The sequence below is a fragment of the Grampus griseus genome (assembly GCF_964374135.1).
Source record: "Grampus griseus genome assembly, chromosome: 10".
In the NCBI taxonomy this organism is placed as follows: Eukaryota; Metazoa; Chordata; class Mammalia; order Artiodactyla; family Delphinidae; genus Grampus; species Grampus griseus.
In genome coordinates, this window is record NC_139004.1 from 40030446 (window position 1) to 40056648 (window position 26203).

The 26203-nt window shown below is 44.6% G+C and overlaps 2 protein-coding genes across 3 annotated transcripts; one reads left to right on the forward strand and one right to left on the reverse strand.

Annotated features, from left to right (window-relative positions):
* Window positions 1-23: 23 nt before the first annotated feature.
* RPS18 (ribosomal protein S18) lies at window positions 24-4903 on the reverse strand. Its single transcript, XM_082662750.1, has 6 exons — window positions 4827-4903; window positions 4259-4357; window positions 648-734; window positions 458-559; window positions 259-350; window positions 24-140 (listed from the first exon to the last, which is right to left on the reverse strand). Exons 1-6 carry the CDS (start codon window positions 4827-4829, stop codon window positions 65-67), a joined length of 459 nt encoding a protein of 152 aa, XP_082518876.1. The 5' UTR covers window positions 4830-4903; the 3' UTR covers window positions 24-64.
* Window positions 4904-4992: 89 nt separating this feature from the next.
* VPS52 (VPS52 subunit of GARP complex) lies at window positions 4993-26203 on the forward strand. Of its 2 annotated transcripts, XM_082664082.1 has the most exons (20): window positions 4993-5333; window positions 6169-6253; window positions 6411-6463; window positions 6647-6722; window positions 6913-6980; window positions 7271-7446; window positions 7830-7980; window positions 8263-8363; window positions 8475-8607; window positions 8754-8811; window positions 9180-9313; window positions 9756-9911; window positions 10370-10488; window positions 10766-10889; window positions 11180-11275; window positions 11386-11493; window positions 11720-11785; window positions 24826-24937; window positions 25155-25273; window positions 25480-26203. In XM_082664082.1, the coding sequence occupies exons 1-20, from the start codon at window positions 5244-5246 to the stop codon at window positions 25624-25626; spliced, it is 2172 nt and encodes a 723-aa protein (XP_082520208.1). In that variant the 5' UTR covers window positions 4993-5243; the 3' UTR covers window positions 25627-26203. The 2 variants fall into 2 exon arrangements, with proteins under 2 accessions (XP_082520208.1, XP_082520209.1); XM_082664083.1 differs by lacking the exons at window positions 4993-5333; window positions 6169-6253; window positions 6411-6463 and having other exon boundaries at window positions 6536-6722; window positions 6909-6980.

Consider the following 26203-nt stretch of genomic DNA (forward strand, 5'->3'; position numbering starts at 1 on the left):
AAGAACCATAAAGAAGGAAGCCATAACTGTATAAACTATTTATTAACAGACAACGCCCACAAATTTATTTCTTCTTGGACACACCCACGGTGCGGCCACGGCGGCCTGTGGTCTTGGTGTGCTGGCCTCGTACACGAAGTCTGCAGGTGAGAAAAGAGAAGGGTTACAGGTCTTACACCATACAAACGTCTGGAAAAAGAGCATGAGAATTCCCTGGGAGTCTAGGGACAGGCAGAGATGAACCCCCGCCCCACTCACCCCCAGAAGTGGCGGAGCCCTCGGTGGGCCCTAATCTTCTTCAGTCGCTCCAGGTCTTCACGGAGCTTGTTGTCCAGACCGTTGGCCAGGACCTGGATACAGAGGAGATGGTGAGGTATGCTTGTTCTACCCCCTGGCCTATGACCAATTCTAACTGGACACCCTGCTTTTCTCTAATCTCCCCCATCTTAATACACACCTGGCTGTATTTTCCATCCTTCACGTCCTTCTGTCTGTTTAAGAACCAGTCTGGGATCTTGTATTGGCGTGGATTCTGCATAATGGTGATCACACGTTCCACCTGGCAGGCAGGACAAGGGTCAGGTCCAGATGGTCTCCCCGCCCCCTCCCCATAGGCCCAATCCCCAGCCCCCCTTCCTTGTCCTCACCTCATCCTCAGTGAGCTCTCCTGCCCTCTTGGTGAGGTCGATGTCTGCTTTCCTCAACACCACATGAGCATATCTTCGCCCCACACCCTGAGGAAAGGTTTCAGAGTCGGATGAGTCTGATTTTTTGGGTTTCCTTTATAGACCCATGATTCAAAAAGCACAGAAAGGTAGGTCCTAAAATAACCTAATGCCTTATACTTTTCCAGATACAAAGCCTAATCATTAAAAGAGAAAAAGTTTTGTTCAGAGGCAGGGCTGGACCAGAGAACTTGGGGCATATACCCCTTGAAAGCAGAATCTTTTTTCCCCACTTGCCCAGCATACGGACATAGTGTAAATGCTGCTGTTCAGACAATACAGCAGCATCCAAGAAAGGCACCTCCTCATTTCTGCATCGTGGAGAATGAAGCTGATGCCCCTCAGAGCTGATGTAGCACCAAGGCAGCAAGATTAGGGTATTTTGAATTAATAGGGTTGATTAAGGGGTAGGAATGTCAGTTGTTCACGATGTCTAAGGGCGACAGGCCATGATCCTTTGGGCAGGTCACTGCACGATCAAAATAAACAAACACTTAAATCAGTGGCATCATATCACCACCACCACTGGTACTCCTTGCCACCTGAATTCACAAGCCAAATTGACTTGGATAGTGAAGGACTGTGTGCTGGGCTGAACAGTGTCCCACCAAATATATGTCCATCCAGAACCTCAAAACGTTACTTTATTTTGAAATAGTTTGTTAAAATGAGGTCATACTGGATTAAATCCAATGACTGGTGTTTTTATCAAAGGAGAGGACACAGACACAGAGGGAAGAAGGCATGTGATAAGAGGCGAGACACTACAGTGATGCAGCTGTAACACAAAGAAACCAAGGATGTTTGGCATCCAGAACTGAGAGATTAAGTTTCTGTTGTTTGAAGCCAACAAGTCTGTGTTACAAGGGCCCCAGGAAACTGAAATAGATGGCATTTCCTTTCTGTAAGAAAGTGAGCAGGAAGTCAAATTACCAGATTGATTTAGAAGAGACTAGGATCTTAAGTCTCTCTCAAACTTTCTCTTCCTTCTATTTTTTTTTTTTTTGCGGTACGCGGGCTTCTCACTATTGTGGCCTCTCCTGTTGCGGAGCACAGGCTCCGGACGTGCAGGCTCAGCGGCCATGGCTCACGGGCCCAGCCACTCCGCAGCATGTGGGATCTTCCCGGACTGGGGCACGAACCTGTGTCCCCTGCATCGGCAGGCGGATTCTCAACCACTGCGCCACCAGGGAAGCCCCTCCTTCTACTTTTAAGTGTTTAAAACTTTCCATTAACAAGTTTTTAAAAAAGTTGCTGTCAAGCTAAGATTTTTGAAAGCCCTATTTAGATACTGGCTTGCCAACCTCCTAAGTTAGACCCACAGATCCCCTTTACTCTGCCCCAAGCAGACCACCCTTATTCTCTCCATCCAGAAGAGTACACTACAGAAAATCATCACTTTCTCATCTTTGTAGCTCAAGGGCCTGGACCATATAACAGAAGAGTTGATACTAACTTCATACTAGTCTCTGAAACCCAGTCATTGTGACCAATTCCAACTCCCTCCATGTTTCCAAACAATCTGCAGACAACAGTTATCATCCTGATTTAGAGAAAGAGCAGAACAACCAGCCTTAAGGAATATTCATAGCCAAAGTGGACAAATGGAAACAAAACAACAAAGGGATCATGGCACAGAATAACCTTGCAGGTGTGTATTACCTCTCAGCAAATACCCTCTTCTGCTTGTGCCAACTTCAATACTTCACCTTTCCCTGGCCAATTAACCTTGCTCCTCTAACTACATTTTTTTGAGGAACCCCTCCTTATACTCAACCTCCCCCCGGCAACTTTCTTCCAATTTCTAAGTATTACCCTGCCCTACATTCCAGATCATTAACAAAAGACCACCTGCAAAGGTGGTGGAGCAACAGGGCTCCCATACACTTCTGGTAGAAAGTGTAAATTGATACGACCACTTTGGAAAACTGTTTAGCAATATTTACTAAAGCTAAACATATACATGTCCTATATACCTACCAGAAATGTAAATGGATGTTCTTTAAGAATGTATATGTACATGTACTAGAACATTTGTAATAGCACTATATGTAATAGCTAAAAACTGCCCCCCCACCCAAAGACCACCTGCAAGCTTCAGTTGTCTCACCAGAGGAAGAGCCAGCAAAGGCTGACTTTCCACACAATTAGCAACGGCCCTAGTACCTGTCTATATCTAATCTTTCCCAGTGATAAGTAGGGCATCAAGTTAATAAAAAGATTTATCAAAATACTCATTAAGTATCGGAAACTGCTTTGGTTAAACTGTTTTAAGCTGACTACAAAGGTTGACACATACTTAAGCTAACAAATAACAAACTAATTAATTTCAAAGAGGCAGAGGAAGGGTTTAACAAAAGTATCCTAACTATGCTCATCTTTTATTTTCACTATCTCACCTACAGCCTTTAAAAAGGGAACAGGCAACCTCACAGATACAGTGGGCTCAGTTCCAGACCATGCCAAACAGTGAATATTGCAATAAAGGGAGCTACACAATATATTTTGGTTTCCCAGCACATGTAAAAGTTATGTAATCTATTAAGGGAGCCAATAGCTTTATGTCTCAAAAAACCCCATACATACCTTAATTAAAAGATACTTTATTACTATAAAGTGGTAACCATCACCTGAGTCTTCATCAAGTCTAAATATTTTTGCAATAGTAACACCAAAGGCCGCTGATCACAGATCACCATTAACAAACACAGTAATGAAAACGTTTGAAATCTTGCAAGAATTACCAAAATGTGACAGAGACACCAAGTGAGCAAATGCTATTGAAAACTGACTTCCTTGAGACAGGGCTGCCACAAAAAACACATTCTTGCTAAGCACGATAAAATGAGGTAAGCCTGTACTGTATTCCACACGGCCTTACTAGTTTCACAGAACAGAAGGAAGCAGTCTTCATATGTACCATTTAAGTATGAAAGCTGTGCTCCTTGAATTACAGAATGAAAAAGTAAATGCGATGGATCTTATAAAGAAAAGCTTATGATGTACTGTTTTAAATTAACAACCTATCTATAAAATACTTATAATGGTGTCCTGTCATGACATAGTGACACCTCCCATCTCCCAACTTAGAATCTCTCAGCATTTCTACTCACCCTTCAAAATGTACAATAATCCAATTCCTAGGATATACACATTTCCCAGGAAGAGTTGCTGTTATGATGCACTGGGGGAGAGCGGCAGAAACCAAATCTAGCACGGACCTTACAAGCTGATTGATGGCTGATGGTCCAGGAAGTTTTTAGTGAATTCAGGTAGACAACCAAACCCATTCTCCATCCCCTAGGTGAAATACATTGGCTTGACCTGAGACTGTTCTTTGGCTTTTATCACTTACCTTTTCGGGCAAATATTGTTAAGGGGTTAAGGGAACTAGTTGCACTCTTAACTATTCTTTTTTTACCCAGCAGATGTGGTGATCTGGTTGGGACTTCCTCCACCTTGCCTTAATGAAAGCTCAATTGTTAACAACCCAAGTTTCACTTACAACCCAAGTAGTCCTTACCCTACTTTACCTTAATTGCAGTGATGGCAAAGGCAATTTTCCGCCGCCCATCGATGTTGGTGTTGAGTACTCGCAAAATGTGCTGGAACTTCTCGGGGATTACTAGAGACTGACAGAGATTCGGGGAGAAATTAGACACCGTGAACTACTATTAAACTGTAACCTCAAACACGAGCGTTAAGCTTGTCACACAGAGAGCAAGAAGCCCCCGTCAGGTTTTCACGACACAACAAACTCCTCGGTCCTGCAGACAGCAGGAGCATCAAGCGTTCAGGCTTGGAAAAACGCAACCTCCGGGAGGAAGCACGTCTCCTGCCCGTTCCCAAAGTACACTCTGAGTGGCGGAGGCCGGAGGGCCCCACTCACGCCCAAGCCTTTCCAGCGCCCGCGGAATGACTTCCTCCGGCCCCACTCCCCAGAACTGGATGTCTTTAGTCGTCCTTTTCCAGGGGTGCGATCCAAAGCTCCACACAGAAAGTTGCAGGCCCCCAGAGTAGGACATTTTCGGCCCCCTGACAGCAGACCTTCCTTGCCCCGGTTCCGATGTCGCCAGATCCCCGTACCGATTCCAGTCTTACCATGGCGGCGGCCCCAGCGGCGGCGTGTAGGCCTCCAGTGGAAGAGAGAGCGGAAGTGACGTACCAGCACTATATCACTACCCGTCGGAAGGGGCGGAGCGATCTTGATGAGTTTCCGGAAACTGTGCAAGAGTCTGAGTTGGGAGCCAAGACTTCCGGTGCGGTTTTTCTTTACGTGTTCGTAAAGTTCTTGGGTGTGAGAGCAACGAGGGTTCCGGATTGAGATCGTGCTTAAGACTTCCGATTCCCATTTGCACTTGGGTGAAGCGGTTAGAGCTGAACGGGAAAGGCTGGAGGCAAACAATTTAACTCAAATATCTGGGAGCGATTTCGCGCAGTGCAAGACACTCCAGGACTTGTAGTTCCACTCCGGGGAACAGACTCGCCTGACAGCTGCCGGAAGTGAGGCTGCGCGGAATGGCCGCCGCTGCGACCATGGCTGCAGCCGCCCGGGAGCTGGTGTTGCGGGCCGGAGCCTCAGATATGGAGGAGGAGGAGGGCCCGCTGGTGAGAACGCAGGGCTGTTTCTCCTGCAGAGTCTCGTCCGATCTCCTCACGTCAGAAAGGCCTGGGCTGGGTTTAGGCACAAGGTTGGGAGCTCGGCTGCTACCGGTGATGCTACCCGGTTTGGCTCTCCATACACCTTCCTGGAATCAGACCTGAAACTGAGCGGGGACCAGAATGGCCGAGACTCAGGTTCTGGGGCCACAATTTCAGTTAATCTCCAGATGTTTGGGCAGAATAGAAAAGCAGTGTAGAGTAACGGCTAGGAACATGGCCTCTGGAGTTAGATTGCTTGGGTTCTAATTCCATTTCTGCCACTTACACTGTGTGTCTTTGGGCAAGTTAACTAGTCCCTCTGTGCCATCACTTTCCACACCTATGAGGTGAAGAAAATAAGACCTACTGTATAGATTGTCGGTTAGGATTAGGCAAATGAATACAAATAAGATGGCCCCTGGCATGTAGGTAAACACTATAGGTTAGTTGGCATTTCTAGAAAGGCTGGGGCTCCCGAGTGGGATGGTGATAGAACACCTAAGATAGCAGGAGTCTAGAGATCTTAAATTCAACTGTAGGTTCTGCTCTGTCCTCTGCATCTCCTAATTTTCCTCATTTGGTCACCTCCGCCCTTTCTGGGTTGCCTGTCTGCTGGTCATATTCCCTACCCATCAGCCCCAGTCAGTAAGACTGAGACAATTTGAGGCTTTTGGAATTTTTGGACTCAGTATTTACCTATGGCTCCCCAGTGAAAGTCCTTCTCCCTCACTTGAAGGGTTGGTGATTACCCCATTGTATTTTGTTCTCCCCCTTGCTTTCCCATTAACCTGTCCCTCTCCAGGAGGGTGGTCCGGGTCTTCAGGAGCCATTGCAGCTTGGAGAGTTGGACATCACCTCTGATGAATTCATCCTGGATGAAGTGGATGGTAAGTGATGGCACGGGGGTGGGGGGATGCAGTTCCTATAACCTGAGAGGCATGGGGGCTGGAAGTACTAGGGCAGGGGTTAGTGTGTGGATGTTCAATGTGGGGATGGAGCTGTGGAGGAGCTGGATGGACCCTCATGATGAACTTCTATTTGCAGTTCACATTCAGGCGAATCTGGAGGATGAGTTAGTAAAGGAAGCTCTTAAAACGGTGAGGTTTTCCACTATACTAATCTGTCCCTCCACTTACCTTCCCCTCAGAGAAAAGAAGAAGAAAACAATCTCTTGCTCTTCTAATACCACCTTGGTGTCTTACTCTCTAGTCCTTCATTGACTCTGTTCCAGCATCGCTTCACTGACTCCCTCCTGACCTGTCACGTTTCTGTCCTCCCAGGGTGTGGATCTCCGTCACTATTCAAAGCAGGTTGAGCTGGAGCTACAGCAGATTGAGCAGAAATCCATTCGGGATTGTATCCTCCAGCAGAGAAAAAGGGTGGTGTTATTAAAATGGGCATCTTGGGGGGCATGGTGCTGACAGCCCAGCTGGGGCTGCCATCTTCTCTCTGAGGTTTATGTCACCTCAGGGAGAAATTGGAGGGGTCCTGCGGGTCTGAGGATCTCCATCTCCACAGTGAGGCCCCTTGACTTTTTGTGAGTCAGATATCCAAGAGAGTGAAAACATAGCATCTCTGCACAACCAGATCACAGCCTGTGATGCTGTCCTTGAGGTTAGTAACCCTCATAATCCTGAGCCCAGATCATGGTCTCTGGGAACTTTCTTTACGTCATCAGCCTCAGGCGGGGACAGTTAGGGTCACTTCAGGGTGACCTCAGCAGCCGTTTTTGTTGTTGCCGCTATGACTGATGTTATTTGCCAGTGATCTTTCAGGTACCTCTTCCCTTATCATCCACTACCCTCGGACTGATAGATGCTGGAGATTTTACCAAGAAACTTGGGTGGCCCCCTCGTCCCCTACCAACCCTATGGCCATTCAGTAACACTTCCACCTTCCCCCAGCGCATGGAGCAGATGCTGGGAGCTTTTCAGAGTGATCTCAGCTCCATCAGCTCTGAGATCCGGACACTGCAGGAACAGTCAGGAGCCATGAACATTCGGCTTCGAAACCGCCAGGCTGTCCGGGGGAAACTCGGGGAGCTTGTCGATGGTCTGGTGGTGCCCTCTGCTCTGGTCACGTGAGTCATCAGTTTGAAGGGGCATAATGTCTGTACCAAGTAGATGGGCTGGAGCGACCTACCCTACTTACCACATGGGTCTCCATCACGTCACTTCCAGAAACTGATGAGTGGGTTGACAGCGCTTCCTAACCTTGATGCAGGCTTTAGGCATCAAAGATTAGGAATCATCCAGGGTTGGGCGTAGAGAAGGGGGTCCAAGGCTTATGTGGGTGGTGGAGGTGTGTGTGTCTAGGAACAGAAAACTTTGTATGTGTGTCCTGACTCTATGATGCAGTGTAAGAAGGGAGAGGAGACAGAGGCTGGATGCCAGGGGTATGGTTTAGAGTCTAGGGGTGTCTGGGTCTCCCTCCTCCCCCATCCCACCCCTCCTTGCTCCCCAGGGCAATTCTGGAGGCACCAGTCACAGAGCCCCGGTTCCTGGAGCAGCTGCAGGAGCTGGATGCCAAGGCAGCTGCAGTCCGAGAGCAGGAGGCTAGGGGCACAGCGGCCTGTGCAGACGTCCGAGGCGTGCTCGACAGGCTCCGGATCAAGGTGGGGAGGGGGGTGGATACCCTAGAGACTACTCAAACCAGCCTGCCTGAGAAGTCCACCCTGAATTGCCCTGGCAAAGCTCATTGTAGCCTGTGCCCAAGAACTTCACCTTGCCTTTACCTAGCAGAGCACATCTCTGGGTTCCCCTGAAAGTCTTAAGAAATATCAAAGAGGTATTCTCTACTCTTACCCCTTCCATATCCAACATTTGTTCCTTCCCTCAGTAATTCCCAAACAGTGAGGTTGCAGCTTCATGCCCTGTGTTTGGTCCCCCGTGTCTAGGCAGTGACGAAGATCCGAGAGTTCATCCTTCAGAAGATCTATTCCTTCAGAAAACCAATGACCAACTATCAGATCCCCCAGACGGCCCTGCTGAAGTACAGGTTGTCGCCCAAACGAAGGGCTGGGGGTGGCCTCGGAGCCCTTGAGCAGCCCAGCATGATGCTGGGCGTCTTGGGCCGTCAGGGAGACTGACTGGTCCCTGGCATCTCCAGGTTTTTCTATCAGTTCCTGCTGGGCAACGAACGGGCCACCGCAAAGGAGATCAGGGACGAGTACGTGGAGACACTGAGCAAGATCTACCTGTCCTACTACCGCTCTTACCTGGGGCGGCTCATGAAGGTGCAGGTGAGGCCACGGAGGAAGAGGCAGTCCTGGGCCCCTGGGCTGCGGGGAGGGGCAGCTACGGGGCAATGGGGGACAGGATAAAAAGACATTTTTTTGTTGCACTTTGGGAAGCGATGGTTCCCAGTTCTCTCTGCTCTTTTCTCTAGTATGAGGAGGTCGCTGAGAAGGATGATCTAATGGGTGTAGAAGATACAGCCAAGAAAGATATCCTGGAGCTGAGGGGCCCTCATGCTGGGTCTGGAGAGTGAGGGGGCTTCGGGCTCCAGCCTCCAAGGCACTGCTGCTTACCTTTTTTCTGTGGGACCAAAACCTTTGAGAATGTGATCAAGGCTGTGGCCTCCCTCCCCAGAAAAATGCACAAATCATCCTGACACAGAGTTTTGCATATGATGTTAGGGGGTGTAGAGGCTCCTTAGGGCTCATTCACCGATGTGAGGTGAAGTGGGGCTCCAGAACTGGGAAAGAGGGACCCTGGGGCTGTGTCTGGCTGCTGGGGGCCCCTGGAAGTCCTGAGTCTTTGACCTTCCATCACAGTTGTGATGTGACTGTTTTCCTTGACTCTGACTCGCCACGATTCTTCTCAAAGCCATCCCTCCGCAGCAGGAATACCATCTTCACCCTGGGGACCCGGGGCTCTGTCATCTCCCCCACTGAACTGGAAGCCCCCATCCTTGTGCCCCACACTGCCCAGCGGGGAGAACAGAGGGTAGGAGGAGGAGCAAGCCTTAGCCGACGGGGTGGGGGTGGGGGCGGGAGAACTCCGAGTACAGACCTCAGGGCGAAGCTTCCCCCACTGCAGGCCCGTGGGAGTCCTCTTCTCCAGTCACCCCAGTGTTCTGTGATAAGAGGGTGGGGACCATTGACTTAGGGTGTACAGAGGGGAGAGGTGGGTGATATGTCATGAGGCAGGTGTGAAGGAGGATATGGGAGCAGCAACAGCAGGTGGAGGCGGCGTCTTCTCGTGCCCCCCCTCCCCCTACCTCTTCAGTACCCGTTCAGGATGCTCTTTCGCAGCCTGGACTAGGGGTAGATGGGGAGGGTCTCCTGAGCTCCCATTACCCAGGTTTGCTGATTTCCCAGCTGTGTCCATGGACTGCTGGTACTGGGGTCCATCCCGTCTGTCTCTTTTCCTACCCCTTCCATCCTAGTATCCTTTCGAGGCCCTCTTCCGCAGCCAGCACTACGCCCTCCTTGACAACTCCTGCCGTGAATACCTTTTCATCTGTGAATTCTTCGTTGTGTCTGGCTCGGCTGCACACGACCTCTTCCACGCAGTCATGGGCCGCACGCTCAGCATGACCCTGGTAGGCTCCCTCGCTCCCGGGCTCTTAAAACTCTGTCCCCAGTTCTTGTCAGCACCACAGTGAGGTCACAGCCCTGGGGTTACTGAAACCAGGATCCCTTCATTCTAAAATGCATGAGCCTCGTCCTCGCTGTGTGATTCCCCATGAAACCATCAAAGCTTGGGGTCCCAGAGGCTCCTGGGGACACACAGGTGACAGCACCTGAAAACTCAGGGGCCCCTAAACCTTGGTGGTCAGCCCTGAATTCTGCTATGATGGGCTTGTGATCTTAGATCTGGGGAGCAAGGCTGCAGGACCACCCGAGTGGCCAGTGGGCAGGGAAGGAGGGAGCATTTCCCATTTAGATCCCCTCCCTAGTGCCACGTCCCTAGGGGAGCACAAGCATCTGTCCATGGCCACTGGGAAAAGCAAAGTAACAGATGCTCTCTTCCAATCCCCTGCCTGTTCCTAAATCACAGAAACACCTGGAGTCTTACCTCACTGACTGCTACGATGCCATTGCTGTTTTTCTCTGTATCCATATTGTCCTCCGATTCCGCAACATTACAGCCAAGAGGGATGTTCCTGCCCTGGACAGGTCGCTGAGTTCTGGTCCTTGATGTCCCACTGGCCTTGAAATCTTTGGTCTTGCACCAGCCTGCTCTGACCCGTGGGCTCCTCCTGACCTGAACCATTGACCCTGTTACCATTTGTCTGTCTAGAGGCAGTACTGCTGCTTCCAGACTCACCTTTCACACCCACTCCAGCCTCCACCAGCTATCACCTGTCGATGAGGGTTCCCGCACACACACCCTCCCCCTGGCCCCCACCCCTGACATTCCTTGCCAGATCTCTGATTCTGATCAAGCCCACAGGTACTGGGAACAAGTGCTTACCTTGCTGTGGCCACGGTTTGAACTGATCCTGGAGATGAACGTCCAGAGTGTCCGCAGCACTGACCCTCAGCGCCTCGGGGGGCTGGACACTCGGCCTCACTACGTGAGGGCGGTCAGGGGTAACGGGCCGTTCAAAGGCAGGGCTCGAAGCCTCACTGCAGGGGTCACCCAGCTTCACGGTCGTGTCCATGGGCCTGGCTGGACAGCTAGCCACGCTGCGTGAGGGGCAATCTGGGAGTGTGGTCAGACTCAGGGTGGGTTGGGCACTGTTGGGGGAGGGATTGGAGGTGGGAGTCACCCAGAGACCGGTTGGCCAGCTTCAAGGGAGTTGGGGGTTTCATGGGTTGGGCCAGGGGGTTGGCTTGATTTTTCTTCCTACCTTCTTTCTCCCAGATCACACGCCGCTATGCAGAGTTCTCCTCGGCTCTTGTCAGCATCAATCAGACGATTCCCAATGAACGGACGATGCAGCTGCTAGGCCAGCTACAGGTGAGGGGCGGCTGGGAGAGGTTGCCGAGCCACAGCGCTGCTGCAGGGGGCTGGAGTGTGAGGTGGGGGCCCTTGCCTGCTCCTGCCACCTCCTCCTCTCATTTTTTCAGGTGGAGGTGGAGAATTTTGTCCTCCGAGTGGCAGCCGAGTTCTCCTCAAGGAAGGAGCAGCTTGTGTTTCTGATCAACAACTACGACATGATGCTGGGGGTGCTGATGGTACCTGAAGCCCTTTCTCCTTGTCTCCCTCCCTGGAGAATTTGGGTTCCCCCCACTGCTCTGTTACCTCCACGAGGGCAAAGATTATGCTGGCTTTGTTTGGTGTTTTATTCTTGCAGACTGGCACAGCGTCTGGCTATGTACAGTAAATGTGGGGAGAAGGGGATATTCCGACGTGAAGGGCAGCTTCTCCCCAAACTTGAGATTTCCCTGTGTCTTCCCTTAGGAGCGGGCTGCGGATGACAGCAAAGAGGTTGAAAGTTTCCAACAGCTGCTCAATGCTCGGACACAGGTAGGGGTATGGGGAAGAGGAAAGGAATAGTCCCATGTGCTGTTTAGTTGAGAGAGAGACAGAGAGACAGAGAGACAGAAGGGGCCGTTAGCTACGCGGGCCTCTCACTGTTGTGGCCCCTCCCGTTGCGGAGCACAGGCTCTGGACTGGCAGGCTCAGCGGCTATGGCTCACAGGCCTAGCCGCTCCACAGCATGTGGGATCTTCCCAGACCGGGGCACGAACCCGTGTCCCCTGCATCGGCAGGCGGACTCTCGACCACTGCGCCACCAGGGAAGCCCTTCTTTTGTATTTTTTTAATGATATAGACATCCATGAACCTACCACACACCTTGGCAATAAACCCCACCCCATCACCCTGCGTTTCACATAGAGGCACCTCTTGACCTAAATGTTGTCTTTATCATGCCCTGGCTTTTAAAAATACAGCCATAGGGACTTCCCTGGTGGTCCAGTGGTTAGCACTCTGTGCTTCCACTGCAGGGGGCATGGGTTTGATCCCTGGTTGGGGAACTAAGATTCCGCATACCGCATGGTGTGGCCAAAAAAAAAAAAGTAAAAAAAAAATAGAGCTATAGGTATGCAAAAACTAACTATTTGGTTTGGGGTTTGAGTGCCATAAAAGCGAGAATCACAGGATTATTTCATGCATAATTTTTCTAGTATTGTCCTGTTATGACATATGGCTGTAGCTCATTCTTTTTTTTTTTTTTTTTTTTTTTTTTTTTTTGCGGTACGCGGGCCTCTCACTGTTGTGGCCTGTCCCGTTGTGGAGCACAGGCTCCGGACGCGCAGGCTCAGCAGCCATGGCTCACGGGCCCAGCCGCTCCGCGGCATGTGGGATCTTCCCGGACCGGGGCACGAACCCGTGTCCCCTGCATCGGCAGGCGGACTCTCAACCACTGCGCCACCCGGGAAGCCCATGTAGCTCATTCTTTTTCACTGCAATATAATGTTACATTGTGTGAATATAACAGAGGACATTTGGATTATTTCCAGTTTCTTGCTCCTGTGAACATTGTTTTATGAACAATTATGTCTTTTAGCACACATAGATATATCAAAAGTTTTATCAAGAATCTCTCTTGGGGCTTCCCTGGTGGTGCAGTGGTTGAGAGTCCGCCTGCCGATGCAGGGGACACGTGTTTGTGCCCCGGTCCGGGAAGATCTCACATGCCACGGAGCGGCTGGGCCTGTGAGTCATGGCTGCTGAGCCTGCGCGTCCGGAGCCTGTGCTCCGCAACGGGAGAGGCCACAACAGTGAGAGCCCCACATACCGCAAAAAAAAAAAAGAATCTCTCTTGGAGGTAGGAGTAGGCTTGCTGCATCAAGAGAATGCTAGTATTCAACTTTATGAGACAATGCCAAATTGTTTTCCTAAGTGATGGGACCAGTTTATTCCTTACCTGAAATGTATAAGAATTTTCAATGAGTCATATTTTCTCCAACATACGATAGATCAGACTATCTTTGCCTTTCTGGTAGGTGTCTCACTGGGAGCTTGATTTGCATTTTCTTGATTACTAATGAGATTGAGCATCATTTCAAATGTTAAATAACCATACAAATTTTTCTTTTCTGTAAAATGTCTGTCAGCATTTGACCTTTTAAAACTTGGGCTGTTTGTGTTTTTCTTACTGATTTATAAGAGTTCTTAATACATTTACCTACTAATCTTTTGTTGATTGTATAGGTTGCAGATACCTTTCAGGAGGTGTTTTATCTTTTAACTTTTTTTTTTTTGATTTAATTTTATTTAAAAAAATTTTTTTGCCCGCTCTGCGAGCCTTGTGGGATCTTAGTTCCCTGACCAGGGATCAAACCCAGGCCCTCTGCAGTGAAAGTGCAGAGTCCTAACCTCTGGACTGCCAGGGAATTCCCCTTTTTACTTTTTCTATGTTGTCTTATGATGAACAGAAATTTCTAATTGTAACTTCATGAATTTAATAATCCTTATTTTTGTGTCTTGATTAAGGAATCCCTAATTACCCCAAAGCCAGAAAAATATTATACTGCATTTTCTTAATATTGTAGAATTTTGCTTTTTACTTTTAAGCCCTAAATTTACCTAGAATTGATTTTTGTGTATGATGTGAGGTAGGATACTAATTATTTTCTATTTGGAAAAATGATTGGCCTAGAACCATTTATAGGAAGTCCCTTTCTTTCCCCATTTGATCTGTAGTCCTGTCTGTGTCACACAGCAAAACTCCACAAACATGTGCCTCTTGCCTCTAGTCTATTCCATTGATCAATTTGTCTACCTGCAAAACAGTTTTAATTATCATGCTTTTAGGACAAATTCTCCTACCTTCTTTTTTGTTTGTTTTGTTTTGTTTTTGGTGGCACCATGCAGCTGTGGGATCTTAGTTCCGCAACCAGGGATTGAACCCATGCCCCTGCAATGGAAGTGCGGAGTCCTAACCACTGGACTGCCAGGGACTTCCCTCTCCTACCTTCTTTTTCATCATTATCTTGAGTATTATTGGCCTTTTGATTTTTCATGTAAATTTTATGATCAGCTTATAAGTTTTCAGAAAAGCTTATTAATGATTTTGAATGTAGTTGCATTGATCAGTTTAGAAGAATTGATACTTTTTGATATTGAAACTTCCCATCCACGAACATGGCCCCTTTCTACATTTTTAAATGTATTCTTTATTGTCTTTTGATAACCTTTTATAGTCTTCAGCACAAAGATATTGCAAACCTTTTGTTAGAATTGCTCCTAGGTAGGTGTAATATGTAGCTTTAGTCCTACTAGGAATACATAAATCCTTCCCAATTCTTTACCTTTAATTTCTTATGTCTTTGATCTTTTACTCTTCTGGCCAGGACCCTATAACAGTTTAATAGTTGAATAATATCCTGTTCCTGAGTTTAAAAGAAATGCTTTTATCATTTTCTCATTAAGAGTAATGTAGATGTAGGTTTTTTTGTAGATGCCCTTTATCAGGTTAAGAAAATTCCTTTTAATCACCCTTGCGCTAAGAGTTTTTATCATAGTTTTTCCTACTAGAAGTAAATCTACATTTATTTAGGGATAATTACTAAGAATAATACTAGGAATTACTAGAAATAATAACTACATTTTTTTTTCTCTCTGTTTGGACTTTATTCTTTTAGGATTTGTCCTTTAAATAAACTGTTGTTCCTTAAATATTGTGTTTTAAAAAAGAAATTTACTTGTTTGAAGTGGTGTGTAGAAATGCTGTTGATTTTTGTACATGGATTATATAGCCAGCCACCTTCCTAAATTCTTTCTTTTTTTTTTTAAGTATCATTTTAACTTTATTTTTATTTTTTTAACTTATTTATTTATATTTGGCTGTGCTGGGTCTACATCGCTGCGTGGAGGCTTTCACGGTCTTTCTCTGGTTGCGGCGATCAGGGGCTACTCTTCATTGCGGCGCGCGGGCTTCTCACTGCGTTGGCTTCTCTTGTTGTGGAGCACGGTCTCTAGTTGCGTGGGCTTCAGTAGTTGTGGCACTCGGGCTCCATAGTTGTGGCTCATGCATGGGCTTAGTTACTCTGCGGCATGTGGAATCTTACTGGACGAGGGATCAAACCCGTGTTCCCTACGTTGGCAGGCGGATTCTTAACCACTTCGCCAGCAGGGATGTCCCCTAAATTATTTCTAATAATGTTTTTGGAGGTGTGTGTGTGTGTTTCTTTGTAGGCGTTCATCATCTCTGAATTGTGACAGTTTTATTTCTTCTTTTCTGATCCCTATGTATTTAATTTCTCTATGTCTTTATTCTCTTACTGCATTGGCTAGTACCTCCAGTACAAAGCTGAATGGTTGAATAGAAGTGGTGATAGTGAGAATGCTTATCTCTTCCTAATTTTAAAAGGAGTGCTTTCATCATTTCCGCATTAAGAGTACTGTTGTTGTAGGTTTTTTATAGATATCCTTTATCAGGTGAAGAAAATTCCTTTCGATCCCTAGTATGCCAAAAGTTATTAATTTTTAAAAAATCATGAATGGGTATTGAATTTTTAATCAAGAATGTGTGCTTTTTCTGCATACATTGAGGTAATCATATATTTAAGTTTTTAAAAATCTATTATGTCATGGATGGGATAAATTAGGACAACTATATATAAAATAAACAGCAAGGACCTACTGTATAGCACAGGGAACTATATTCAATATCTTGTAATAACCTATAATGGACAAGAATCTGAAAAAGAATGTATATATCTATCTGTATATATATCTATATCTGAATCACTTTGCTATACACCTGAAAGTATCACAATGTTGTAAATCAACTATACTTCAATTTAAAAAAAAATCTACTGTGTGGTATATTACATTTGTAGATTTTAGAATGTTAAACCATTCTGGATTTGGTCTAATTCATATGGGATTTTTGCTTCTCTGTGCAGAAGTGAGATTGGCCTGTGATGTTCTTTTCTTGTACTTGTACTTGTGTGGTTTTGGTACCAAAGTCATACTGGATTTGAAGAAGAAGGTGGGAAGGAAGTATTTCTTCATTCTTTTTATTCTGAAAGAGTTTGAGATTGAAATGATCTCTTCCTTGGAAGTATCTTAGAACTTGCCAGCACACACATCCAGGAAGATTTAAAACTATGAAATTCCTGGGCTTCCCTGGTGGCACAATGGTTAAGAGTCCGCCTGCCAACGCAGGGGACATGGGTTCGAGCCCTGGTCCGGGAAGATCCCACATGCCGCGGAGCAACTAAGCCCCCGTGCCACAACTTCTGAAGCCTGCGTGTGCCCTAGAGCCTGTGCCCCGCAACAAGAGAAGCCACCGCAATTAGAAGCCTGCGCACCGCAACGAAGAGCAGCCCCCGCTTGCCGCAACTAGAGAAAGCCCGCGCACAGCAATGAAGACCCAACGCAGCCAAAAATAAATAAATTAATTAAAAAAAAAAATTGTGGCACTGCCATTTAAAAAAAATATACTATGAAATTCCCTCTAAGTACTCCTTTTATTGAGTTCTGTAGGTTTGAGTATGTAGCATTTTTATTATTCAGTTCTAAGAATTTTTATATTTCAGTCATTTCTTCTTCAATCCATGAGATTTTTTAGAGGAGTGTTTTAAAATTTCCAAAAGTAGTTTTTTATCTTTTTGTTATTAATGTCTAACTTAATTGCATTGTGGATGGAGAATGTGGCCTTTCGGTACTGAATATTTGAAATATGAAAATTTTTTGAAATTTGTTTATATTTGCTTTGGCCTAGGACACGACCAACTTTTGTAAATGTCCAATGTTTTCTTTAAATTTTTAAATTTTTAAAAATTTGTTTATTTGGCTGCACCGGTTCTTAGTTGCGGCATGTGGGATCTAGTTCCCTGACCAGGGGTCAAACCCAGGCCCCGTGCATTGGGAGCACAGAGTCTTAGCCACTGGACCACCAGGAAAGTCCCCCATGTATGTTTGAGAAGATTGTGTATTCTTTGATTGTCAGGTGTGGAAATCAAGCTCTTTAATTCTGAGGTTCACATCACCTATATTTTTACTGATTTTTTTTTGTCTACTTATCAGTAGTTGAGAGAGAGGTTTTGAAATTCATAAGTTTATCAGTTTTTCACTGCAGTTTTTTTTTAACATCTTTAATGGAGTATAATTGCTTTACAATGGTGTGTTAGTTTCTGCTTTATAACAAAGTGAATCAGCTATACATATACACATATCCCCATATCTCTTCCCTCTTGCATCTCCCTCCCTCCCATCCTCCCTAACCCACCCCTCTAGGTGGTCACAAAGCACCGAGCTGATCTCCCTGTGCTATGCGGCTGCTTCCCACTAGCTATCGGTTTTACATTTGGTAGTGTATATATGTCCATGCCACTCTCTCAGTTTGTCCCAGCTTACCCTTCCCCATCCCTGTGTCCTCAAGTCCATTCTCTACGTCTGCGTCTTTATTCCTGCCCTGCCCCTAGGTTCATTAGAACCATTTAAAAAATTTTTTTTAGATTCCATATATGTGTTAGCATACGGTATTTGTTTTTCTCTTTCTGACTTACTTCACTCCGTATAACAGACTCTAGGTCCATCCACCTCACTACAAATAACTCAATTTCGTTTCTTTTTATGGCTGAGTAATATTCCATTGTATATATGTGCCACAGCTTCTTTATCCATTCATCTGTCGATGGTCACTTAGGTTGCTTCCATGTCCTGGCTATTGTAAACAAAGCTGCAGTGAACATTGTGGTACGATTCTTTTTGAATTATGGTTTGCTCAGGGTATATGCCCAGTAGTGGGATTGCTGGGTCATATGGTAGTTCAATTTTTAGTTTTTTAAGGAACCTCCATACTGTTCTCCATAGTGGTTGTATCAATTTACTTTCCCACCAACAGTGCAAGAGGGTTCCCTTTGCTCCACATCCTCTCCAGCGTTTACTGTTTGTAGATTTTTTGATGATGGCCATTCTGACTGGTGTGAGATGATATCTCATTGTTTTGATTTTGATTTTCATTACTCTAATGATTAATGATGTTGAGCATTCTTTCATGTGTTTGTTGGCAATCTGTGTATCTTCTTTGGAGAAATGTCTATTTAGGTCTCCTGCCCATTTTTGGATTGGGTTGTTTGTTTTTTTTGATATTGAGCTGCATGAGCTGCTTGTAAATTTTGCAGATTAATCCTTTGTCAGTTGCTTCACTTGCAAATATTCTCTCCCATTCTGAGGGTTGTCTTTTTGTCTTGTTTATGGTTTCCTTTGCTGTGCAAAAGCTTTTAAGTTTCATTAGGTCCCATTTGTTTATTTTTGTTTTTATTTCCATTTCTCCAGGAGGTGGGTCAAAAAGGATCTTGCTGTGATTTATGTCATAGAGTGTTCTGCCTATGTTTTCCTCTAAGAGTTTTATAGTGTCTGGACTTACATTTAGGTCTTTAATCCATTTTGAGTTTATTTTTGTGTATGGTGTTAGGGAGTGTTCTAATTTCATTCTTTTACATGTAGCTGTCCAGTTTTCCCAACACCACTTATTGAAGCGGCTGTCGTTTCTCCACTGTATATCCTTGCCTCCTTTGTCATAGATTAGTTGACCATAGGTACATGGGTTTATCTCTGGCTTTCTGTCCTGTTATTGATCTATATTTCTGTTTTTGTGCCAGTACCATATTGTCTTGATTACTGTAGCTTTGTAGTATAGTCTGAAGTCAGGCAGTCTGATTCCTCCAGCTCTGTTTTTTTCCCTCAAGACTGCTTTGGCTATTCGGGGTCTTTTGTGTCTCCAAACAAATTTTAAGATTTTTTGTTCTAGTTCTGTAAAAAATGCCATTGGTAATTTGATCTTGATTGCATTGAATCTGTAGACTGCTTTGGGTAGTATAGACATTTTCACAATACTGATTCTTCCAATCCAAGAACATGGTATATCTCTCCATCTGTTTGTATCGTCTTTAATTTCTTTCATCAGTGTCTTATAGTTTTCTGCATACAGGTCTTTTGTCTCCCTAGGTAGGTTTATTCCTAGGTATTTTATCCTTTTTGTTACAATGGTAAATGGGAGTGTTTCCTTAATTTCTCTTTCAGATTTTTCATCATTAGTGTATAGGAATGCAAAAAATTTCTGTGCATTAATTTTGCATCCTGCAACTTTACCAAATTCATTGATTAGCTCTAGTAGTTTTCTGGTGGCATATTTAGGATTCTCTATGTATAGTATGATGTCATCTGCAAACAGTGACAGTTTTACTTCTTTTCCAGTTTGTATTCCTTTTATTTCTTTTTCTTCTCTGATTACCATGGCTAGGGCTTCCAAAACTATGTTGAATAATAGTGGTGAGAGTGGACATCCTTGTCTTGTTCCTGATCTTAGAGGAAATGCTTTCAGTTTTTCACCATTGAGAATGATGTTTGCTGTGGGTTTGTCATATATGGCCTTTATTATGTTGAGGTAGGTTCCCTCTATGCCCACTTTCTAGAGAGTTTTTATCATAAATTGGTGTTGAATTTTGTCAAAAGCTTTTTCTGCATCTATTGAGATGATCTTGTGGTTTTTCTTCTTCAGTTTGTTAATATGGTGTATCACATTGATTGATTTGCATATATTGAAGAATCCTTGCATCCCTGGGACAAATCCCACTTGATCATGGTGTATGATCCTTTTAATGTGTTGTTGGATTCTATTTGCTAGTATTTTGTTGCGGGTTTTTGCATCTATATTCATGAGTGATATTGGCCTGTAATTTTCTTTTTTTGTAGATCTTTGTCTGGTTTTGGTATTAGGGTGATGGTGGCCTTATAGAATGAATTTGGGAGTGTTCCTTCCTGTGCAATTTTTTGGAAGAGTTTGAGAAGGATGGGTGTTAACTCTTCTCTAAATGTTTGATAGAATTCACCTGTGAAGCCACCTGGTCCTGGACTTTTGTTTGTTGGAAGATTTTTAATCACGGTTTCAATGTCATTACTTGTGATTGGTCTGTTCATATTTTCTATTTCTTCCTGGTTCAGTTGTGGAAGCTTATACCTTTCTAAGAATTTGTCCATTTCTTCCAGGTTGTCCATTTTACTGGCATAGAGTTGATTGTAGTAGTCTCTTAGGATGCTTTGTATTTCTGTGGTGTCTGTTGTAACTTCTCCTTTTTCATTTCTAATTTTATTGGTTTGAGTCTTCTCCCTCATTTTCTTGATGAGTCTGGCTAATGGTTTATCAATTTTGTTTATCTTCTCAAAGAACCAGCTTTTAGTTTTATTGATCTTTGCTATTATTTTCTTTGTTTCTATTTCATTTGTTTCTGCTCTGATCTTTATGATTTCTTTCCTTCTACTATCTTTGGGTTTTGTTTGTTATTCTTTCTCTAGTTCCTTTAGGTGTAAGGTTAGATTGTTTATTTGAGATGTTTGTTGTTTCTTGAGGTAGGATTGTATTGCTATAAACTTCCCTCTTAGAACTGCTTTTGCTGCATCCCATAGGTTTTGGATCATCGTGTTTTCATTGTCATTTGTCTCTAGGTATTTTTTGATTTCCTCTTTGATTTCTTCAATGATCTCTTGGTTATTTAGTAACGTATTGTTTAGCCTCCATGTGTTTGTGCTTTTTACGTTTTTTCCCCCTGTAATTGATTTCTAATCTCATAGCGTTGTGGTCAGAAAAGATGCTTGATGTGATTTCAGTTTTCTTAAATTTACTGAGGCTTGATTTGTGACCCAAGCTGTGATCTATCCTGGAGAATGTTCTGTGCGCACTTGAAAAGAAAGTGTAATCTGCTGTTTTTGGATGGAATGTCCTATAAATATCAATTAAATCTATCTGGTCTGTTGTGTCATTTAAAGCTTGTGTTTCCTTATTAATTTTCTGTTTGGATGATCTGTCCATTGGTGTAAGTGAGGTGTTAAAGTCCCCCACTATTGTTGTGTTACTGTCGATTTCCTTTTTTATAGCTGTTAGCAGTTAGTTGCCTTATGTATTGAGGTGCTCCTATGTTGGGTGCATATATATTTATAATTGTTATATCTTCTTCTTGGATTGATCCCTTGATCATTATGTAGTGTCCTTCCTTGTCTCTTGTAACAATCTTTAAAGTCTATTTTATCTGATATGAGTGTTGCTACTCCAGCTTTCTTTTGATTTCCATTGGCATGGAATATCTTTTTCCATCCCCTCACTCTCTGTCTGTATGTGTCCCTAGGTCTGAAGTGGGTCTCTTGTAGACAGCGTATATATGGGTCTTGTTTTTGTATCCATTCAGCAAGCCTATATCTTTTGGTTGGAGCATTTAATCCATTCATGTTTAAGGTAATTATCAATATGTATGTTCCTATTACCATTTTCTTAATTGTTTTGGGTTTGTTTTTGTAGGTCCTTTTCTTTTTTGTGTTTCCCACTTAGAGAAGTTCCTTTAGCATTTGTTTTAGAGCTGGTTTGGTGGTGCTGAATTCTCTTAGCTTTTGCTTGTCTGTAAAGCTTTTGATTTCTCCATCGAATCTGAATGAGATCCTTGCTGGGTGGAGTAATCTTGGTTGTAGGTTCTTCCCTTTCATCACTTTAAGTATGTCATGCCACTCCCTTCTGGCTTGTAGAGTTTCTGCTGAGAAATCAGCTGTTAACCTTATGGGAGTTCCATTATATGATATTTGTCATTTTTCCCTTGCTGCTTTCAATAATTTTTCTTTGTCTTTAATTTTTGCCTATTTGATTACTATGTGTGTTGGCATGTTTCTCCTTGGGTTTATCTTCTATGGGACTCTCTGCACTTCCTGGACTTGGGTGGCTATTTCCTTTCCCATGTTAGGGAAGTTTTCGACTATAATCTCTTCAAATATTTTCCCTGGTCCTTTCTGTCTCTCTTCTCCTTCTGGGACCCCGATAATGTGAATGTTGTTGCGTTTAATTTTGTCCCTGAGGTCTCTTAGGCTGTCTTCATTTCTTTTCATTCTTTTTTCTTTATTCTGTTCCACAGCAGTGAATTCCACCATTCTGTCTTCCAGGTCACTTATCCCTTCTCCATCAGTTATTGATTCCTTCTAGTGTATTTTTCGTTTCAGTTATTGTATTGTTCATCTCTGTTTGTTCTTTTATTTTTCTATGTCTTTGTTAAACATTTCTTGCATCTTCTCGATCTTTGCCTCCATTCTTTTCCGAGGTCCTGGATCATCTTCACTATCATTATTCTGAATTATTTTTCTGGAAGGTTGCCTATCTCCACTTCATTTAGTTGTTTTTCTGGGGTTTTATCTTGTTCCTTCATCTGGTACATAGCCCTGTGCCTTTTCATCTTGTTTGTCTTTCTGTGAATGTGGTCTTTGTTCCACCTGCTGCAGGATTGTAGTTCTTCTTGCTTCTGCTGTATTTCTGTTTTGTAGACAGGTTCATTTGTACCATATTAGATTCCACAAAAGATTTTTAAGTGGAAGTAGTTTATTTTTAAATGGAATAAAAGTTTCATTTTCACCTTACCAGATCTTACTATTTGGGTTGGGTTTTTTGTTTTTCTGTTTTTTCTTTTTTCTTTCCCTATTTTAATTCCTCCCTTCCATTGTTTTTTACTTGTTTGTTTGCTTTTTCATTTTAACTCTGTGTTTTGGGAAATTTCAAATGTACATGCTATATAGAGGATAGCATGGTGAACTCCCAGGGGCCATCACAGATCTTCAACCAATAACAACTCACAGACAGTTTTGTTTCATCTGTATCAACACTCACTGTTCATCCTTCTCCCACCTGTCCCCCCTACCCACAGTGATTTTGAATTTAAAAAGTTTGTTTGTTTTTTTTTGTCTGCATTGGGTCTTTGTTGCTGCACGTGGGCTTTTTCTAATTGTGGCGAGTGGGGCTACTCTTCATTGTGGTGTGTGGGCTTCTCATTGTGATGGCTTCTCTTGTTGCTGAGCATGGGCTCTAGGCGCACGGGCTTCAGTAGTTGTGGCGCTCAGGCTCAGTAGTTGTGGCACACGCGCTTAGTTGCTTCACAGCATGTGGAATCTTCCCAGACCAGGGATCGAACCCATGTCCCCTGCATTGGCAGGCAGATTCTTAACCACTGTACTACCAGGGAAGTCCCTGAATCAAATCCCATACATCCCTATCACTTCATCTGTATCAGGATGTGTTTTAAAAACCACAATACTTTATCACACTTAAAAAAAATTATCACTTTCAGGGAGTTCCCTGGTGATCTAGTAGTTAGGATTTGGTGCTTTCACTACAGTGGCCCAGGGTCAGTCCCTGGTCGAGGAACTGAGATCAGCCGTGTGGTGCAGCCAAAAAAAGAAAAAAAAACACTCTCAAAATAGCCAGTATTCAGGTATCCCCAGTTATCTCATAGACAGTGGTTCAAGTCAGGATCCATATGCGTCCATACATGTCTCTCTTTTTTCTTTTTTTTCACGAGTCTCTTTTTAATCTATAGATTTCCCTTCCATCTTACCCCCCTGCCCCGCTCTGCAATTTATTTGTGGAAGAAATGGAGTCATTTGTCATGTAGAATGATGTACAGTCTGGATTTTGCTGACTGCCTTCCGTGGCATGCCTAAACTGTTCCTTTTTTCCCATAAATGTGTAATTCGATGGAAAGATTTGATCAGGTTCCAATTAGATTTTTCTTACAAGGCTATTTGAGAGGTAGTGGTGTGTACGTCTATCAGGGGCACATAATGTCTTCTTGGCTCTCTTTTTGCCAGTAGCATCAATGATCACTGCCTAGACCATTAGATTTCTGTACTTATCAGTGTCTCAAAAATTTCCATCTCCTTATCTGTCTGCTGCATTCTGAGTCAGTTCTTTAATTATAAATTCCAATTTGCTCTATCATGCTTCCAGGTATTTCTAATCTGCGATTTAGCCAGTTGACTTTTTAAAAATTTTTAAATCATTTCTTTAAAATTCCATTTTGTTTCAAGTCTTTCCATTCCTAATCTTGTTAATTGGTCATGTTTGTGTCTGTACCTTTAACTTCTTTGAACAGTTTTTACAGAATGTACAGCTGCTCTGTATCTGACAGTTCTAACATTGGCAGTCTTTGGAGGTCTAAGTCCATTGCTTATTGTCTGTGCTGACTCTCGTGGTAGCTTGCTTTCTTCTGTGACTGGTGATCTTTGAGTTCTTTTCTTGGTCTTAAGCATTCATAGGGGCCTAAATTGGGATCGAGGAGATTTCAGAGAAGATTTACCTCTCCTTTTGCAATAGCTGAAAGATGCCGTCCACATGGGTCTACATTGGCACCTCTTTGAGGCTCTTGTGAGAGACCAGGCTCAGCATCCCCACTCAAGGCTAGCATCAGGCTCAGCTTCCCGATAGCAGAGTTGCCATGGCCACTTGCCTTCTGGTAGCCCTGCCTCTCCCAGTTATCCACTTCTCTGGTTCCAGCCCTCTGCTCCCAGCTCAATTTTTTTCAAATGTAATTAAAAAAAATTTTTTTTTTGAGGAGGGTAATCCTTGGAGATTTCCCCTACTTCTTGTGAGTCTGGCAGTGTCTTAAAGTATATGACCTTTGCAGAGTTTAGCTGTTCTGTTATGGGAGTTTTCTAAGGACCAAGTTGGGCATGATGCCAGAATTGGGGAAAATCTGCCAACACCAGTAAACTCAACTCTGTATGTGTGTATGTTTCTACAGGAATTCATTGAAGAATTGCTGTCTCCCCCCTTTGGGGGTCTGGTGGCATTTGTGAAGGAAGCTGAGGCTTTGATTGAGCGTGGACAAGCTGAACGACTTCGTGGGGAAGAAGGTCTGAGAATGGGGTGGTTATGATGGGGTCAGTGGAAAGGTGAATGGAAAAGAAAAATTCAAGGATGCAGATTACATGGGGAGGGTGTCGAGCAGGAAAGAGTGGGTTGGGAGAACACTAGGAAAGAGGGCTTGCATGGTGAGGGTGGCTATGCCTTGGGGAAGACGTAGAGGGATCAAATATCACTTAGCCATGATCTCTTTCCTCCTACTCTCAGCCCGGGTTACTCAGCTAATCCGTGGCTTTGGTAGTTCCTGGAAATCCTCAGTGGAGTCTCTGAGTCAGGATGTAATGCGGAGTTTCACCAACTTCAAAAATGGAACCAGTATCATCCAGGTGACCTGCAGTTCCCAGTCCCCACTCCCACCCCACCCCATCACTGATTTTCCCCCCTCTTTTCTCTGGGCTCAGAATCATACAAATGACCCTTGATCTTCAACTACTAGCTGTGCCCAAAGTTCTGGATGAGCCCTAACCTGACTCCTAATCATCATCCCTAGCACCACGCCAACTCTCATCCCTCTGTGACTTTCTCTGAGCAGGGAGCGCTGACCCAGCTGATCCAGCTCTATCATCGCTTCCACCGGGTGTTGTCTCAGCCGCAGCTCCGAGCCCTGCCTGCCCGGGCCGAGCTCATCAACATCCACCACCTCATGGTGGAGCTCAAGAAGCACAAGCCCAACTTCTGATGCGCCGGACCCTGGGAGCCGCCAGCCCTCTCCATGGACTTCTGTGCCCCATCCCATACCTTTCTTCACCTGGGGGCCCCCTTCCAGTTCTTCCCTTGCCTCCCAGGTCCTTGACATGCCTCACCCTTCCTTCATTCCCAGGACCCTGCCTCATCAGGATAAGCTGAATCCCTTTGGCTTTCAGAATCTCCCATGTCTTCAGGTTTCCCAGGACCACTTCCTCCTGGGCTTCCAAAATGACCTTTATTATTTTTCCAGTTTTGTCATTCCTCTCTTTCCCTCCACTGCCCCACCCCCAGGGCTTTTTTCTTCTCCCAGTAAAACCTTCTGGTTCACTGAGCTCTTGTCACCATGTTATGAGGTGTGAAGCCTCGACTCTTCGAATTGGTGTGGCAAGGGGAGAGACTGCCTCATAATGGTTGATTTTTTTTTTTTCTTTTCCCTCAAAGTGAGTTCTTTTCTGTAGCTTTTTGACCTAAGATCTCAGCAACTTGAACACTAACCAGTCCCCTCCTGGCTTGAGAGTTACACCAAGGTCAGTCTGCAGAAAACAATAAATATTTAACATGACATAACA